At 42.3% G+C, this 16,032-nt stretch overlaps 1 protein-coding gene across 2 annotated transcripts in view; it reads left to right on the top strand.

Moving 5' to 3' along the window:
* NOTCH2 (notch receptor 2) overlaps positions 1-16,032 on the top strand; it is an 84,767-nt gene that overhangs the window by 35,962 nt on the left and 32,773 nt on the right. For both annotated transcript variants that reach the window (XM_085586859.1, XM_021545971.4), the window contains exons 6-13: positions 4,857-5,090; positions 5,880-6,035; positions 7,098-7,286; positions 8,408-8,521; positions 9,591-9,704; positions 13,002-13,235; positions 13,738-13,848; positions 15,497-15,689. In XM_085586859.1, coding sequence (XP_085442985.1) covers positions 4,857-5,090; positions 5,880-6,035; positions 7,098-7,286; positions 8,408-8,521; positions 9,591-9,704; positions 13,002-13,235; positions 13,738-13,848; positions 15,497-15,689 — 1,345 coding nt within the window. The remainder of the gene's footprint in view (positions 1-4,856; positions 5,091-5,879; positions 6,036-7,097; positions 7,287-8,407; positions 8,522-9,590; positions 9,705-13,001; positions 13,236-13,737; positions 13,849-15,496; positions 15,690-16,032) is intronic.

The raw sequence follows: 16,032 nt of genomic DNA, 5'->3' as shown, positions 1-16,032 counted from the left end.
AGTTCTAATGAGCTATGCTTTTTTGAGCTACCCTGGTTGTATTCAAAACCCATACAGCAATCCTTGGAATACTTTGTGAATTAAACTACTCTTTCAAAGAGTTTTTGTCTAGATCTGGTTTATAGTTCCCAGGTAGACCTTTCAGGAGGGCTAATGACCTCTTCCCTGTCTGCTGTGTCTAAGGTAAGTGACAAACTTCTTGAGCTACTGAGTGGATGATGGCATAAAAGCTTCTTGACACCTGATGCTCCCCTTCCAGTGAGTCTCTGAAGACCCTGAGCACAGTGTGTGATTCTCACCAAGTTACCTTTCCAGTATCACTAAACTTGTAAGATATTCTGACTTCCAGTTCAGTCTGAGCCCAGTACTGGGGTGGTTGTGATTTTGAGAGAAATGGAATATTATCATCTCCTCCCAGCTCAGTTTTCAAGGAACTGACTTTTCTTTTTCAAGGCACAGGAAAATATTTGCACCCTTTGCCCTACAAAATGTTTTTAGTGATTAAAATGTATTAGATCTGCTGTCAGGAGCTTTAGCCTCTGATACTCCAGCTGTGCATTAGCAGACTTTCCTGCTGTTAAGAGGCCAAGAAAATGTTCTCCTTTTTGGAAAGTCTGTTCTGCCAGAGATGAAGTCCTCTGCTGGAACTGTCTGAAGGTCCTGCATTCAGCTGCAGGATCAATGCAGCTGGAATTGAGGTTAATGCAAGCCCTCTAAGGTTTGGTAGGATCAGCTTTTTGGTGACGTCTGGTGCTGCTTTCCAGGGTGACTGTTTCAGTGACTGCTTTGTTCAAGCTAATGCTCCTCACTTTTGGTGTAGCATTGTTCTGATTTTGTGTGCCTCTTTACTTGTATAAATCAGGTTTTATTTCCTTTCTAACATAAAGAAGGAGAAGGGCTGGCTGTTTCTCATCAATGAGATCTGGTACAACTACTCGAGGGAGGCCTTGAACCCTGGGTGTGGCAAAGGACAGGCTCCTGGAGTTCCTTGCAGTTCCTGAGGCTCTCAAAGTGGGAGCAATCAAAGCAGCAAACATGTCTGACTTACTCCATATGGCTCTTCTGAGGGGAAATATGCAGGAAGTAACTTAGTTTCATAGTGGGCAAAAAGTGCTAAGAGTTGAATGCTGTTCCCTTTTTCTACTTCTAGTTTTCAATTTTGAAATACCACATGGACTAGCTGTTTACTTTGTACAAGGTCACTTAGGGCCTGAGTTGGCATTTTACTGATTTCCCAGGGTCTGCAAATATCAAGGTCAGGCTAGGCTTTCATTACCTTCTTGGAGTAAGCTGTGTTTCCTTTCTTGTTGTCTTTTGTGTGTATGTTTCCACATTTCCATCAAAATATTGTGCTGTGTATTCCCATTTCACTAGTTCAGCCTATGTTTACTATGTGTCTTTTAGAAATGTAATTGAAACTAGTGAGAGCACAAGGAAAGAAATACCTACACGGAGGTTCAGCTAGATGAATTAACATTCAGTAGCTGTAGGATTCAGAAGTGACTTGGGTTATGGACATGTGTATTACACTGTGCAGTTTGTACAATCCATAATGGACTTTGCCCTTGGAAGTTGAATTTCTGTTCTGTGAATCACTTGATTCTTCCTAAAACTCTTAACAAGCAGTAAACAAGCTTGCCAAGTACATGGCTAGAAATAAATGTATTTCTTTTGTTACAGTTAAGTCAAAGCAGCATCCCATAAGCAAATTGTTTCAGAGAACACATCTCATTTGATTTTAAATCTAACTAACCTGGCAGAGAGAAGTCTTCAGTTAGGAACAAGGTCTTTTCATTAAAATACTCAACAGTAAAATACAATAGTTATTTTCTCAGTTATACCTCTTAGTATATTGAATTGGATTTCCTTTTTTTAAAAACAAACTACATTAAGCTGGAGCTCTGATTCATATTCATAATTAAACAGAAATACAATTGTATTGCAAAAGTGGAATTAGAAATTGGAGAAGCCAAGTGAAAACCAGATTCAAGGAGCTCAAATGTGGTATGTCTTCAAAATACAGTTCAAGTGCTTGAAGAAGTTTAAGCTCTTTATTCTTCTTGTCTTATGGAGGCATTGATAGACCTTTTAAAAGTTTGGTTTAGTTTAGGGCTGCAGAAAAATGGAATAGCTGAGGACATAGGGTTGTTGCAAGGACATAAATGATGACACTTGGTACTGTCCTTTCTAGAAATGGAGAGTGAGTACTAGGAAAAAATACTAAAAAAAGCCTAAGTGTTGATATTGCCAGTGACACTTGAAATGGGAAGTCAGAACCAAGCCCTGATTGTTTATATGGGCGATTAGTTAGCCCATCTTTGCTAAAAAAAAATCGCAACAATAAAAAATATCCCCCAAAAGCAAAAAAAGGTGCAAATTAAAAGCATGTACTCACATGCTCAATCAGCCTGGCCAAAAGCCCAGAGAACGTCGCATTTCACGCGCGGAGTTCTGTTCAGCCAGTCAAAAGGCAAATGATTTTTTTGAGAGGCACCACACTGTGGGGTGGTGTGGCTGAAAACCTCTTCACACTTTGGTGGCAGCAGCTCAGCCTGGCTGAGCCCAAAGGATGCTGTGAGGGTTCCTCAGAGAGGGAGTCCTTTGATCTGGGCTGGGCCCCCTCCAAGAACAGAAGGAAAATCACTTTTATAATAAGCAAATAACGTCTTGATTATGTTTTCCTGAAGGGAGCTGATTGTGTTGAGCTGTGAGATACGCGTGACTGCTCAGAACCAGCCCCAGCTCTGACTTTCCAGAGTGGCCACTGATAAGCCACCACTGAAAGCTCCTGAACGGACCACTTCTAGTGTGGCAAATTCATGGTTTGTTTGTTCATAATGCACAGAGGTATTTTACAGATAACAATAGAAAGGGATCGAGTTCGCCCCTACTCTTTCACTAAGCAAACCAGGAATTGGAGATTAATTCTCAGAACTCTACTGTAATTGTCATTACTGTCAAAATTTTGTAATGGTTTTCTAAATGATAAACTTATTGTTGTGAAGTAGTCCTACCAAAGAATGGAACATATGAACAGAACACAGTTGTGCAACTTATTATTTTAATAATAATTTTATTTCCTTGCACTGAAGTGGAAAAAAAAATTCCAGGTCTCATGGGATCAAAGGCTAGGATTTATCTAAGTACTTTTAAAACAGAAAGAGTAATGAGGGTAGTAGATGTAGATGGTTAAGTTTGGACATTTTTAGATTCCTGCTCAGGATAAGTGTTTCAGTTTGGTGTATTGGAGGGGGGTGTGTCTGTGCTCTCGCTTCATTAGTTCTGTGCCATTAATAAACAATGTGACTTATCAACATCTAGTAAGTATTTTTTATTTGGCAAGCCTGAATAAACTGGAGCCCAGGTGCACTGGCAGAGAAGACCTGTGGCCTGCTCTTGTATTTCTTATTCTTGGAATACCAGGGGAACTCCATGCAAATGTAAATGTGCAGCAGATAGAGTAGCTGAGGAAGAGAAATCTTGTGGTAGAAGCACATTTACTGGAGAGTCTTGACCCAAATAACAGAAAGCTGCTGGAAGCCAGTGAGAGGAGATGGTGTCAGCTGGGGAAGAGGGGAAGGTCACATCAAACAAATCAAATCTCACTCTCTGATAAAGGGCCATCTTCTGATGCTGCGTGCACCCTATCAATATTTTAGGAAGGGTGGTAAAAGCAAGTTACCAAGAAGTGTAAAAAAAAAAAAAAAAAGGGCAGGCTTTCAGTGCTTAGAGTTTTTAATGTAACTGAAAGGAGAGAAATAGTTTATCAAGAAGAAGATTGTGGACTGTGACCAGTACTCTGTGGTCGCACATGTGTACCCATATGCCAGCCTGGGAAGAAATGAGCTGGTGCTTGTGAGGTTTTATCTGTTCAGGAAACTCAAAATTACTTGAAACTTCAGCTAAACAATTTTGGCTAAAAGTAAACTATACAGCTTTAATGGGGAAGATGAATAACTGTTGAAACAAAATATTATTGCAAGTGGTTGGTTCTCCAGATTTTGATGTCAAAGCAAGATGGATTTCAGCAAAAAAATACTTCAGTAAATGTGAATTGCAAAGCTTTCCATAGATGTGACTGTAAAGTTCAGCATCCTCTGAAAATTATTTCATACTTACTGGTCTTTTGGTCCTTTTCCTTAAATTTCCCTGAGAGTGTACATTTGTTTTCCTCTGTCTAATATCTCTGGTCATAAGAACATTTTTAGATTACTTATTTTGTTACTGAAAAAAAAAAAAAAAGAGAGAAAACTTCTCAACAACCAAGAAACCCCCAAGTATTTGTGGTTGTCTGTACAATACCTGGGGAAAGGAAAATTAGTATTTCAGGTGGAAGTGTTTTAAGAATTCTCTTCTTCCTCACTGAGTAATCATCATTGAATAATTATACAGGAAAGAATTAAGTTCTCCTGACAAGTGTGACCTTGCTGCTGACCTGTTGATACTCCTTTGGCCAAGATTTTCTTGTCATGCCATTTTTTCTCTTAGTCCCTCTGTCTGCCCTGCAGGCACCCCTTCGTTCTTTTTGCTTCTCACCTTCTCACAGGTGTATCTCCAATGTGCTGCAGGCCGCCTGCTGGCTCTCAGACTGCGCCTTTTTAAAGTCATTCTTTTTAAAGTCATTCTTTTAAAGTCATTTGCAGCCCAGCTCCTGCTTTGGAGTTGTTTAGGGGTGCTGGTTGTCTTTGCCTGATTTGATGACAGTGTTGTGGAAGCTCTGGCTCTGGAGCGTGCTGGAATTGAGGAGCAGCAGTCAAGGGACGACAGCGTTCCCTTTGGTCACGTTGTCTGTGCAAGAACCTCCTTGAGTCCGAGCAACTGAGGTGCCATGAAACCTGCTTGTTTCTGTGCCCCAGGCCAGTTTTGCACCGAGGATGTGGATGAATGCCAGCTCCAGCCCAATGCCTGCCAGAACGGGGGCACCTGCACCAACCACAACGGGGGCTACGCCTGCGTCTGCGTCAACGGCTGGAGCGGGGACGACTGCAGCAAGAACATCGATGACTGCTTCACTGCCTCCTGTGCCAACGGCTCCACCTGCATCGACAGGGTGGCTTCCTTCTCCTGCATCTGCCCAGAGGGAAAGGCAGGTGAGGGCACACAACCTGCACAAGCCTGGCACTTCCGTGGAAGGTGCTACTTGGGGTTTATGCACTCATTTAAAGGGTTTATTTTACTCACTTCACCACCAAAAGGAAAAGCACCGTTCTTGAGCAAAGAGCTGTTAAACCTCTCTAGCCTGAGACAAAGAAATATTTGTGCCAGGATAGAAGAAAACCTTAATACAGTTTAGGTTGCAAGGAAAGATCTTTTCCTAGCCCTTAGCAGAACCTGTATTTACTTGAGAAGTTGCATGAGTGTGACTTGCTCTATGCCTTTATAATAATTGTATGAATCCAGAAAGCAAATCTAGATATTTTTCTGTGATTGTGTTAGGATCTGGGCATCCTCGCTAGTATAGTGGAAAATTTTCTGGTTTAGGTTAAGTGAAAGGGTATCTCCTAACTATATGGAAATAAAAGTGATCTGAATTAAAGTGAGCTTCATATGCACCTTTTCAAATGTCAGAAGAATTATCATGCTGGTTTGAGAGAATAGTTAACTGCTCCAAGGATGAGATTTTGATAATGGTCAGCCATTTTCCTGCTTCAGAAGTGCTGGAGACACCTCTAAAGTAACAGAATTTGTATTTAAATATGATGTTCTATAAGCACGTGATTAATTCCTTATGGTAGTTCATGGGCTCAAGCCTGTAAGATAATGTTCGAGTTTCTCGCTGTGGAAATCTCCATATGAAATACCAGGACATAGAATTTTTGTAAAATAGAGTCTGACTGCTTCATCTTTCTATTTTAATAAGCTCTTGGGTGCTTCTTTAGGTCTTCTGTGCCACTTGGATGATGCCTGTGTTAGCAATCCATGCCAGAAAGGTGCTCTTTGTGACACCAACCCTGTGAATGGAAACTACATCTGCACCTGTCCCCAAGGCCATAAGGGAGCAGACTGCACTGAGGATGTGGATGAATGTGCAATGGGTGAGTTCCTGTTTGCTCTCTGTGAGTGCAAGAAATACACATTTTGTCATAACTTCTCCACATACACTGGACTCCTTTTGTGCCTTCCCCCTTCCATTTCAATGTCTTTAGATGCATTTTAAACCTTGTGTGAGACCTGGGGCAAAGGGCTAAGCTGCAATAGTTGTCCATGTTTGAGCTGGAATGTGAAAAGCAGGGGATTCTTAACCATTCTTCCTTGAGCAAGAGTGCTTTAATGCTGTGTGGGGAGTGCCTGCAAACAGCTGTGATAATTAAGCTGTTCCTTAGAACTGCAGGGTACAGTGAAAGCACCACAGTTCATGTGGGAGCTGTTGCAGCTACGGCCTGGGTAGAAATATATCAAGGCTGTGTGACAGCCAGAATATGGCTGGATCTTTTGAGAGCCCTCCAAGACTGGTGACCACGTGGGCTTTTAAAGCTGTAGTTCTCTGATAGCATGCTGTTGTGTTGTTTTGGGGATTAACTGGACTCTTACAGACACTTACTTACAGTTTTGTGAGTGCTCAGTCATGCTTCTAGAGTGTGATGCGTGAAGGTAATGCCTAACCAGCACATGGAAGGGTTGGAAAGAAGCACTTCTTTGAATTTCATTCCTCAGTTTGCCTGGGACAAGAATGCTGTTCCTTTTTGAAAACACAAGAAGGACAAGTTTGGCTGTTTTGTGGCTGTGGCAGCGTCTTATTGGCCTCAGGAATGAAGTAAATGTAAAATGTGATCTGGCAATAAAGCCTTGAAAACATTATTAGTTCTCTAATCCCTGCTAGCTGATACTTTTCTTTTAAGAACTGTCGTTAATAATATAAAGCAGAGTTATTCCTCTGGTCCCTGATGGTGACAGCAATCCTTCTTTTTGCCCCTGACAGGCAAGAAACTGCCACTGTTTTCTTCAGTGGCCTTTCCCCAGAAGGATGAACAATCTTTCCCCAATATTACTTGCCAGAAAGGAATGTCCATGAAAAGAGCAGGACTAATAAAGAATGCTGTGGCTTTCCTGCTCTGGGGAGAGGTTTTGACACACGCCTGTCTATACTTTTCTTGCAGCAAACAGCAATCCGTGTGAGCACGCTGGGAAGTGCGTCAACACCGAGGGCTCTTTCCACTGTGAGTGTCTGAAGGGCTACACAGGACCTCGCTGTGAGATGGACATCAATGAGTGCCACTCCAACCCGTGCCAGAACGATGCCACCTGCCTGGATAAAATTGGAGGATTCACGTGTCTCTGTATGCCAGGTGAGGGGAGTTTCTGACAAAGACGGGACTTGCAGCAGAGGAGGAGACCAGGAGGCAGAGCTCAGGGAGGGCTGCCAGCTCTGCCGGGGCGGAGCACAAAGCTGCAAAGGGCTGAGGCTAAATGGTGAGAGGGAGTCTGCTGTGGTGGCACCAGCCAGGAGGACCTGGCATTTGTGTGTGGGAGGGAGAAAGCAATTAGAGGGCTGAGAAAGAAACCAATCTCTGCATCACTGAAGGAAGTTAGCCTCCTGAGCTGAGTATGTGTGAAAGTATTTGTTACTATACCTGGTGAAGTGCATGTGCAGAGTCTTCTCTTTGTGAAAGCAAAGCAGGTGCAACCTTTAAAAGAGTGACTGTGTTTTGAGTTGTGCATATGATGACTTTGGAAAATAGTGTTTGGGCTTTTCTTTGCTTAAAATACCCCAAATAATGCGAGCTCCCACTGAACTGAGGAAGTCACTGTAAAAAAAGCTACTTGAATGAAATTGTGCTTGTAAAATAACCAATGTTAGTCTTGTATTTTGCGCTCTGATAGAAAGTGGTAAAAAAAGAAAAGCATGCAAGTTGCCAGTTGCACAGACTTATAAAGTACTACAATTCATAAATATAAATAAATAATTGTGACCTGTGCAGGAGATCAGATGACACTCTGATAATTACAATGAGGTTTTATAAGTATAGTATTTATTAATATATAATATGTTTTCAAAGGTGGAACAGGAAAGATTAGTTCCAAGTGTTTCACCCTTTTTAATGTTTTTCTTGTACTCTGCCAATAGCTAAAAGCCCTTGAGTTAAAACTGTTGTGTTTCTTTATATATCTTTTACAAATTAATTAACATAGCCCCTTCTCAAGTGGAAGAAAATACTAGATGTGAATTCAGCATGGACTTCTGTTGTTGCTGGTTAGGTGAACATCTTCAGCAACAGTGAAACCTACACAGTCAACATCCCTCTTTAACTTCTGGTGTATATTCTTACCTCATAGTTTCTGTCCAGACTGCAAAATTGTAATGAACTCTGCTTAGACTTTCAGCACTGGTATAAGAGGCAGTTACACTCTCAAGGGCACTTTCTACAGCCTTCAGTCACCTCTTCTTATTTATTTTTATTTTTAACAGGTTTTAAAGGAGTTCACTGTGAACAAGATATTGATGAATGCCTAAGTAATCCCTGTGTGAACAATGGAGTGTGTCTTGATAAAGTCAACCGCTTCCTTTGTGTCTGTCCTCCTGGTGAGTTCTTATTTCTGGAAGCTTTTCCTGCTTCACCCTACCAAGAACTTCACAGATGTTGTGGGTTATACATTTCTTGAGTTTCTGTTTTTCTTAGGGCAGCACCTGTTTGAGTGAGTTGCAATCACTATTAAATCAGAATAGTTTCATATTGGTTGCAATAATATTGTGTCTGTAACTGGATAAGCGTTGACAAACACACAGTTGGGGACCTCATCTAAAAGGGTAGCTGGCAACACAAGCTTCTGTTGTTGTGGAAACTATAGTGAGATTCTCAGAACGTTTTAAAGATCAGAGCCTCTGCACACTTTTTGTCTTTTTCTGAGGATTTTAGGCAGAAGCTGGTTTTTCATCAGTATAGTTTATGGTGCTTGCATGACGAGTGAGATGAATTGAGCTCCATTAGAAAAGAAAAAGTGCTGAGCTGAGGGATCAATGTTAGCTGTAGAGTGAACATCTTAGAAAAATTTTGAGTTCAGAATTTACATGACAAAAGCCTGCATCCCCTTCTTATTGACTAATGATGTTCAGGCTCTTGCTTTGGTTCCTTCCTCCTAGAAGAATTCCTCATGTTTGTTTTTTTTTCTCAAACTGCCCAAGGATCTGCATCACCTGACATCACCTGTCACTACTTTAACTGTTTCAAAAACTGTATTGAAAGTTCCAGTGCTATGTTGTAGTACATTCCATACTGCTGTAATTCTAGTCTGAAGGCTCTAGTGATGTATGCGCTGTTATTTTATTTTTAGCTACTTGCTTTGATTGCCTTAAAGATTTTTGTTAATGGGCTCTCAGTTTTACAGGCAGGCACACTGTCCATAACACTTGAGCTCCATCTGCTTCATTTCTCTTTGGCTTGGCCATCTCAGTTTTCAGGGTGGACAAGGAGCCAGTCCACACAGGGCATGGTGTGTGCTTCATGATGCCATGAATGTAGATTTGCTGAGCTTGAGTGGGCTGTGTTTGGGTGGACTTGAGGATCTGTTAGAGGTAATTCCTGACAGTGCAGCTGTCTGGATGAACTCCTTCCCGTGACTTCTGGGTTTCCATGTGTTTCTGTGCCTTTCAGGATTCAGTGGGGCTGTGTGCCAGATTGACATAGACGACTGTTCCAGCACGCCGTGTCTCAATGGAGCCAAATGCATTGACCACCCCAATGGCTACGAGTGCCAGTGTGCCACAGGTCAGTCTGGTGTTCAGAGGCCCTGGGTGGGGATAACATACATGAAAGGCTGGTCACAAAGATGTCACTGTTTTTTCTTTCTTTCTCTGAAATGCTGCTTGTTTGCTGCAGAACTTTGTCCGCTCCTTTGTGCAGGGAATAGTATTTAAGTAGAGAAAGTCTTTCACTTGTGGCAGTTAAGTTCACAGTTGATGGGAATCCTGGCTTCCCTCTTTCAGCACCATCTTTTACTTCCCAGAAGATGACAGCTATGACATCCACATATGGGAAAACATCAGTGTGAAGGCTCCTACCTGTGATTTACCCCCCTCTCTTCCAAGTCAGATTATATTGTGTGCACTTGAAAAACAAGACATGGGCAGAGCAGTGCTACTGTGCATTCTGATTTCTGTTCCATCAGGCAATTCTATGTCAAAAGGCTAAGACTGAAATGCAGTAACAGTCATAGAAGAAATTCCACTCAAAATTTGAGTAGAAGTTATTTGAAATGATTTGTCAGGTACCACACAAATTTTGGCAGAGCTGTGGCCAGAACTCAGGTGGATTTATTAATGCCTGGTGAATTACATATTCAGATGCAAGTTATTTGAAATGATTTGTCAGGTACCACACAAATTTTGGCAGAGCTGTGGCCAGAACTCAGGTGGATTTATTAATGCCTGGTGAATTACATATTCAGATGCGTCAGGTTTAATTATAGGATTTTCTTATCTTCAGACCTCCAGGGGTGATGTAGATATGTTTTTATCTTCATTTTTACATCTGGTCAGAGTTCAGAGCTGTTGCATTCTAATTCTCAGTAAGGAGCTACACTTGGTTGCTTTCAGTTAATGGTGGCTGATACACTGCTCATGATACAGATTCATGCCTTGGCTTTAGCTCTTCCATTAGGGAAGAAGCTGAACAATTCCTGGAGCTGTCTTAGTCCCAGTAATGTGCAGTGAGGTTGGTTAGATTTCTGTGCAACTTTTGTTTTGAATCATTCCAATGATCAAATTATTAAGGCAGATTTGGCTTCACTGCACAGAATGTAGCAGTGATTAGCCTAAAAATAGCTTGGTTGTCCTCACACATGGTCTCCACCATTCTCAAAGTTCCTGAAGAGGCTTTGAATTTGTTGGAAGAAGGAGAATTCAGTAGTTCTGACCAGGAGAGGAATAATTACTGTGGTCAGAATTTTCTTTTTGACTACTTCATGTGACAAACTAAGCAGGCACTTGCAAAAAGAAGGAAAAGCTCAAATCGTCTCCAAACTTGGAAACTATTTTAGTCTTTCTGAAGCTGGTGTGTGTTCTGGTTGCTTTCATTCTCTGAGACTGCAGAGCTTATCACAGGCCTGGCCTGAGATGGGTTTGGGTAGTGTAGAGGAGGACAAGGTGGAGAGCTGTGCCTTGAAAAGCAAGTTCTGAATTTGGCACTAAAACTGCATAAAACCATCTCATTACAGAAATTCCAGGTATCCCACCTGAGGAGGGAAGGCAATTGCTTCCATGAAGGCAAATGATATAATGAAGCATTTTCAGGCTGAAAGCAACCAAATGCATGTTACTGAAGCAGCAGTTCTTAGTAAAATCCTTGGTTAAATATTTGACTGAAAATGGAAGAGGGACTCTGTATTAGGGCTGTTTGCCACCCTGTCTGAAGGATTTTCATATTCTATATTCAGATGTTTTTTTCCTAGTCTAACTCTTGTTGGCAAAGAGAGAAATTATGTTTTGGTGAGGTATGTTCAGTTAAGAGATCCAGAAATATTCCTGATCTCTAAGTGGCTCAGCTGAGCTGCAGCAGCAGGCAACGTAATGACTGTTGAATGAACGTGTGCTAAATATTGTATTTAATATTGACAACCTTCTGTAAGACTGAAATGTGGAATTATTCCTGGGGGCAGGTCAGTTACTGGGCAGTAATGTTTGAGTTTGTTCTTGCTCTGCTAATCTCATGGTCTGAGTGATGTGTTGTTCCCTGAATGGTAATCGCCGGCTGCCCACGTGATTGAAAACTGCAAAATATTTGGCCAAATGCTGTACAGATAGCTCTATTTACTGCTTGCTTTTTGTCTTTTCTTTCCCTTCTGGCATTATTCCACTTCTCCTTCCCAGTGGTAGATCATGGCTTTTCTTTTCTTGGGTTGTTTCAGGTCTTTCCTCTTTTGTTTGTCTCTGCCCTCTTTTTTTTCTCCCCTCTGCCACCATTTATCCCCTTATCAGTTTGTTTTCCCTCCTTCCCTAACATCTTTTTATATCCATCTCTCTAACTAGCTTCCCTTCCCTCTCCCCACCCACTTCCACACCCATTCATCCAAGCATACGTTCGCAGAACTTGGAAATGTTAGCCGTCACCTGGTATGTTTGACCACAGAAATAACCACAAACCTGTAAGAAAAATGGGGAGCCTCTTATCCACTTATAATACTCAGGTGAGAACCACTCTTCAGCTGTTGAAATTCCCTGCAGCTCGGTTTGTATCAGTCTCCAGTTGGTGTCTTGAAATTTCAAGTTCTGCCTTCCTGATCTTCAGCTGCTGGAAGGCAGCGTGAGCTGTTGCTCCAAAACCTCAGCTCTGAAAACCATTTATTTGAAATTGTCCCAGTCTTATAAAGCTCTGCTCCAGGGACTTGTTTGCTGCTCTTAGTTTCCTGAGCCCTCTAGCCCTTTTTCCCTCTCAGTTGCTCAGGATGTTTCCCAGCTGAAGCAGAATGAAACAGGCCAAATTGCTGCTTGTTTCATTGCTCCTAACCAAGAGGTTGCATGCAGCCTTCAATAAGTTTGCAGTTGGTGCTTGATTGCAGTTACCGAAAAGTTTCCCAGTGAAGGAGGCAAGAAATTTTCTAATAAGCAGAGCTGCAGAAGCTTTGACATGAGCCAAGGGAGTTCCCTTGGGAAGGTTTCAGCAACGTCTTTGCAGTAATCTCTTATTCTAACAAGGTCAGCCCAACTCTGTCCCCCTGTTACTGTGTAGAGGAAATGATGGCAGGACTGTGCCTCCAGACAGTTTATACTGATGCAAGTAAATATTTCTGATGGAGATTTACATGTTTCCTCTCATGGCTACTATTCCAAATAACCTGAAGGTGACCACTTCCAGTGCCAGGGTTCTCCATGCATGATGCTGTTCTGTAATGCTGTGAACAGTGGGGAGTGTTGTGTTCCAGGGCTGGAAATACAGCTGAGGTGCCCAGTTACCCTTTGTGTTCTCTGCCACTTCACTGATTCTTGATACAATTCTTTCTATACCTGCATTATATTCGCTGCAGCATCCTACCAGTGAACTCCTTCCTTACTCATGGTTTTTCCTCAGGTTTTACTGGCCTTCTGTGCGAGGAGAACATCAACAACTGTGATCCCGATCCCTGCCACCATGGGGAATGCCAGGATGGCATTGATTCATACACATGCATCTGCAACCCTGGCTACATGGGTGCCATATGCAGCGAGCAGATCGACGAGTGCCACAGCAACCCTTGCCTACATCAAGGGCGCTGCATCGACCTGGTCAATGGCTACCAGTGCAACTGCTTGCTGGGCACCTCAGGTATGGAAAACACAAGTGGAAGGCTTGGATTCGAGCAGAATTCAAGCATGGAATTATTTCTTAAGTGTGCTCTGGTGTGTGCTAAGTTGAGAGTATCATTTTCACATTGTTTTTCCATGCTGAACTTTGGTGTGTTTGTGTGGCTTGCCTAACCCTCACTGGTGCTGCAACTGATCTTGGGAGAATTTGCATCCTCTTTACTCCAAAAAAAATCAGGCCTGCAGAAAAATTAGGCATAGTGTTCAAAATGTTTATTCTTTGGTTTAAATTAACACAAGTTCAGGGTCATGTTCAGTCAGCATAAAGTGACTTGGGTGACATTCCTTGGTGTTGCAGTTCTTCTGCATAATCACTTGTTTAGGTTGTCCCCAGTGTGACTTCAAAGCAGGTGGGATTCTTAATTTGGCTATTTTGGGAGAATAGTTTTGTTGCCTTCTTTGTAAGATTTACCCTCCATATTCCTCTAACTCCTTTTTTTTTTCTTTTTTTTTTTTTAATCCAGGAGTAAACTGTGAGAATAACTTTGACGACTGTGCCAGTAACCCGTGCATTCATGGGGACTGTATTGATGGCATTAATCGCTACAACTGCGCCTGCAAACCTGGATTCACAGGTAAAGTCAGCTACCCAAGGGCTCTGAATTGTTTTGAAGATAGTTATCTGAGTAGCCAGGGAAGTGTTCCTTGCATACTGACTGCGAGGGATTCAGCTGGTGTCTCAGTAAATCCTTCTAATCTTTGGATCTTAGCATTTTACACTGCAGCCAGTTCTACCAAACAGAAGAATGGCCCAATCTGTGCTGTGAAATGCCATTCTTGTTAGGTAATTAAGTCCAATTCATGGTTCTTAAGTTTATAACAAATAAGCCCACGTGACTTTCGTTTATTATTTACAGCCTCTTTCCAGGGACAGAGAGACTGTGGACAGTATGGAGAGGTGTTTGATCAGACACTGCCTTGAGCTTTGACCATGAACAGTATTTCTATTTCTGTGAAATCAGAGCATTAACTTGGTGTTCTCTTGAGTTGCTTCCCACTCTGAAGTCTTCAGACAAATCTGATTTTTTCAGTACTTCTCTGTCATAGCATGGTCTGTTCTGTTTTCTTTTTAAGCTACAAAATTTTTCTGGCACAGTCAAAGTAGGGCTGAAAAAAGAAGTGGTTAGACACCTCTGGATCCATGTTTAGAATTCTGAGCCAACATCAGACTATTTCTGATGACTAAAGCACATCTCACCACTGTTTACAAGGGCATTTATGTTTTGAGCCACGTAGGGTAATACAAAATAATCATTGTGAGGCAGTTGGTACTGTTTATTATGGCTTTTTCATCATGTTTGTTACTGTTTATTACTGAATTATTCTAGTTAGAGTAGATCTGAAATGCTTTAGAGTATCAGAATGTTTCATGTGTCGTGTGCTTTTCTCTTGGTGTCTTTCTAAACTCCTGATGCTCCTGCCTTCCTTCCTATGGGTCTGGCATGGTGGTACTCTCTAGTCCCCAGAATAAGATGAGGGATGATGCCGATCACTCGTGCCTACCACTCTCCTAGGTTGCTGGCATTCCATATTTGTTATCCTGCTGGATCTCCTACTGTTACACTGTTAAAATAATTCAGTATTGTGATGAATTGGCATATTCCAGTCTTTAAGGAGCTGGCTTGCATGGGGTCTTGTTACTTTGTCATTTCCTTCTGTTAAAAATGCTTTCAGCTTACTGCATCATTCACTCTGTTTAGCTTTCCAGCCTCACAAGTCCTTTTGGTCACTACTTCAAGGATCTTGCAGTCGTAATCAGAGGCAGGCAAAACAGGAAACGGTGTTTTTAGAGCCCCTTTTGCGCAATAAACCACAAGAACTGTATTTACTGCAGACATTTGGGCACTATTGGTTGTTCAAAGGGTAGGTACTTCAAAGCAGAGGAGCAGGGCTACGGCAAGTGGAACTCAAGAGGTTTGTTGCAAGCATGATACAGCTGAGTGGTTTTTGTTTTCCTAATCAATATTAACCGGTGATTTTAGTGGAGATTCTGGAATGGTTTGTAAATACTTGCCGAGTGTAAGTGCTGTTTTCCAGGCACAGTAAAGTGCTGCATCTCTCAGAAACGCTTCTCTTGGCTTGAGTTAAAGCACGGAGGCATGTGAGCTCCATGCTGCTGCCTTGGCTTCCCTGAGCTGTGTCTCAGTGTGTGCTCTTGCAGACGTGCAAAGCAAGCACTTTTTTAAGAAATGCTGCTCAGGAAGTGTTGATTTTTCCCTCTAGGCCCCCGCTGTAATGCGGACATCGACGAGTGCACGTCCAGCCCCTGCCACAACGGCGGCACGTGTATCAACGAGGTGAACGGCTTTCGGTGTGTGTGCCCCGAGGGTTTCCACCACCCCCACTGCCAGTCCCAGGCTGATGGCTGCCTCAGCAGCCCCTGTGTGCATGGCAACTGCACACACATTGCCACTGGGTAAGGACTCTGTAAACCTACCTGCTGCCTTCTGCATTATTGTCTTGCTCTGTCCAGACTTCCAGCTCCCGATTTTTCTCTAGTTTCTCAGACTGGGATCCCGATTTATCTGATGCCTCTGACATAATCACAGTAAGGTGCAGACCTTCATTCACCAGCTGGTGTTTCAACACAGGTTTTTCTTTCCTGTCTTGTGTTGTTGGCTGGTTTTGCACGGGCAAGTAGTGCAGGGTGTACTGTCACCATCTAGAGGGAGGGTTTGGTGATTCTAATGAGTTGAGTGAATGCAGTTAAAATAAGTAAATGGTTCCAAATTAAATCTTTGGGGAGCAGCAGTAATCTA

Source organism: Lonchura striata, chromosome 8 (genome assembly GCF_050655825.1).
Source record: "Lonchura striata isolate lonStrDom1 chromosome 8, ASM5065582v1, whole genome shotgun sequence".
Classification (NCBI taxonomy): domain Eukaryota; kingdom Metazoa; phylum Chordata; class Aves; order Passeriformes; family Estrildidae; genus Lonchura; species Lonchura striata.
This window is presented reverse-complemented; position numbering and strand designations above follow the sequence as displayed.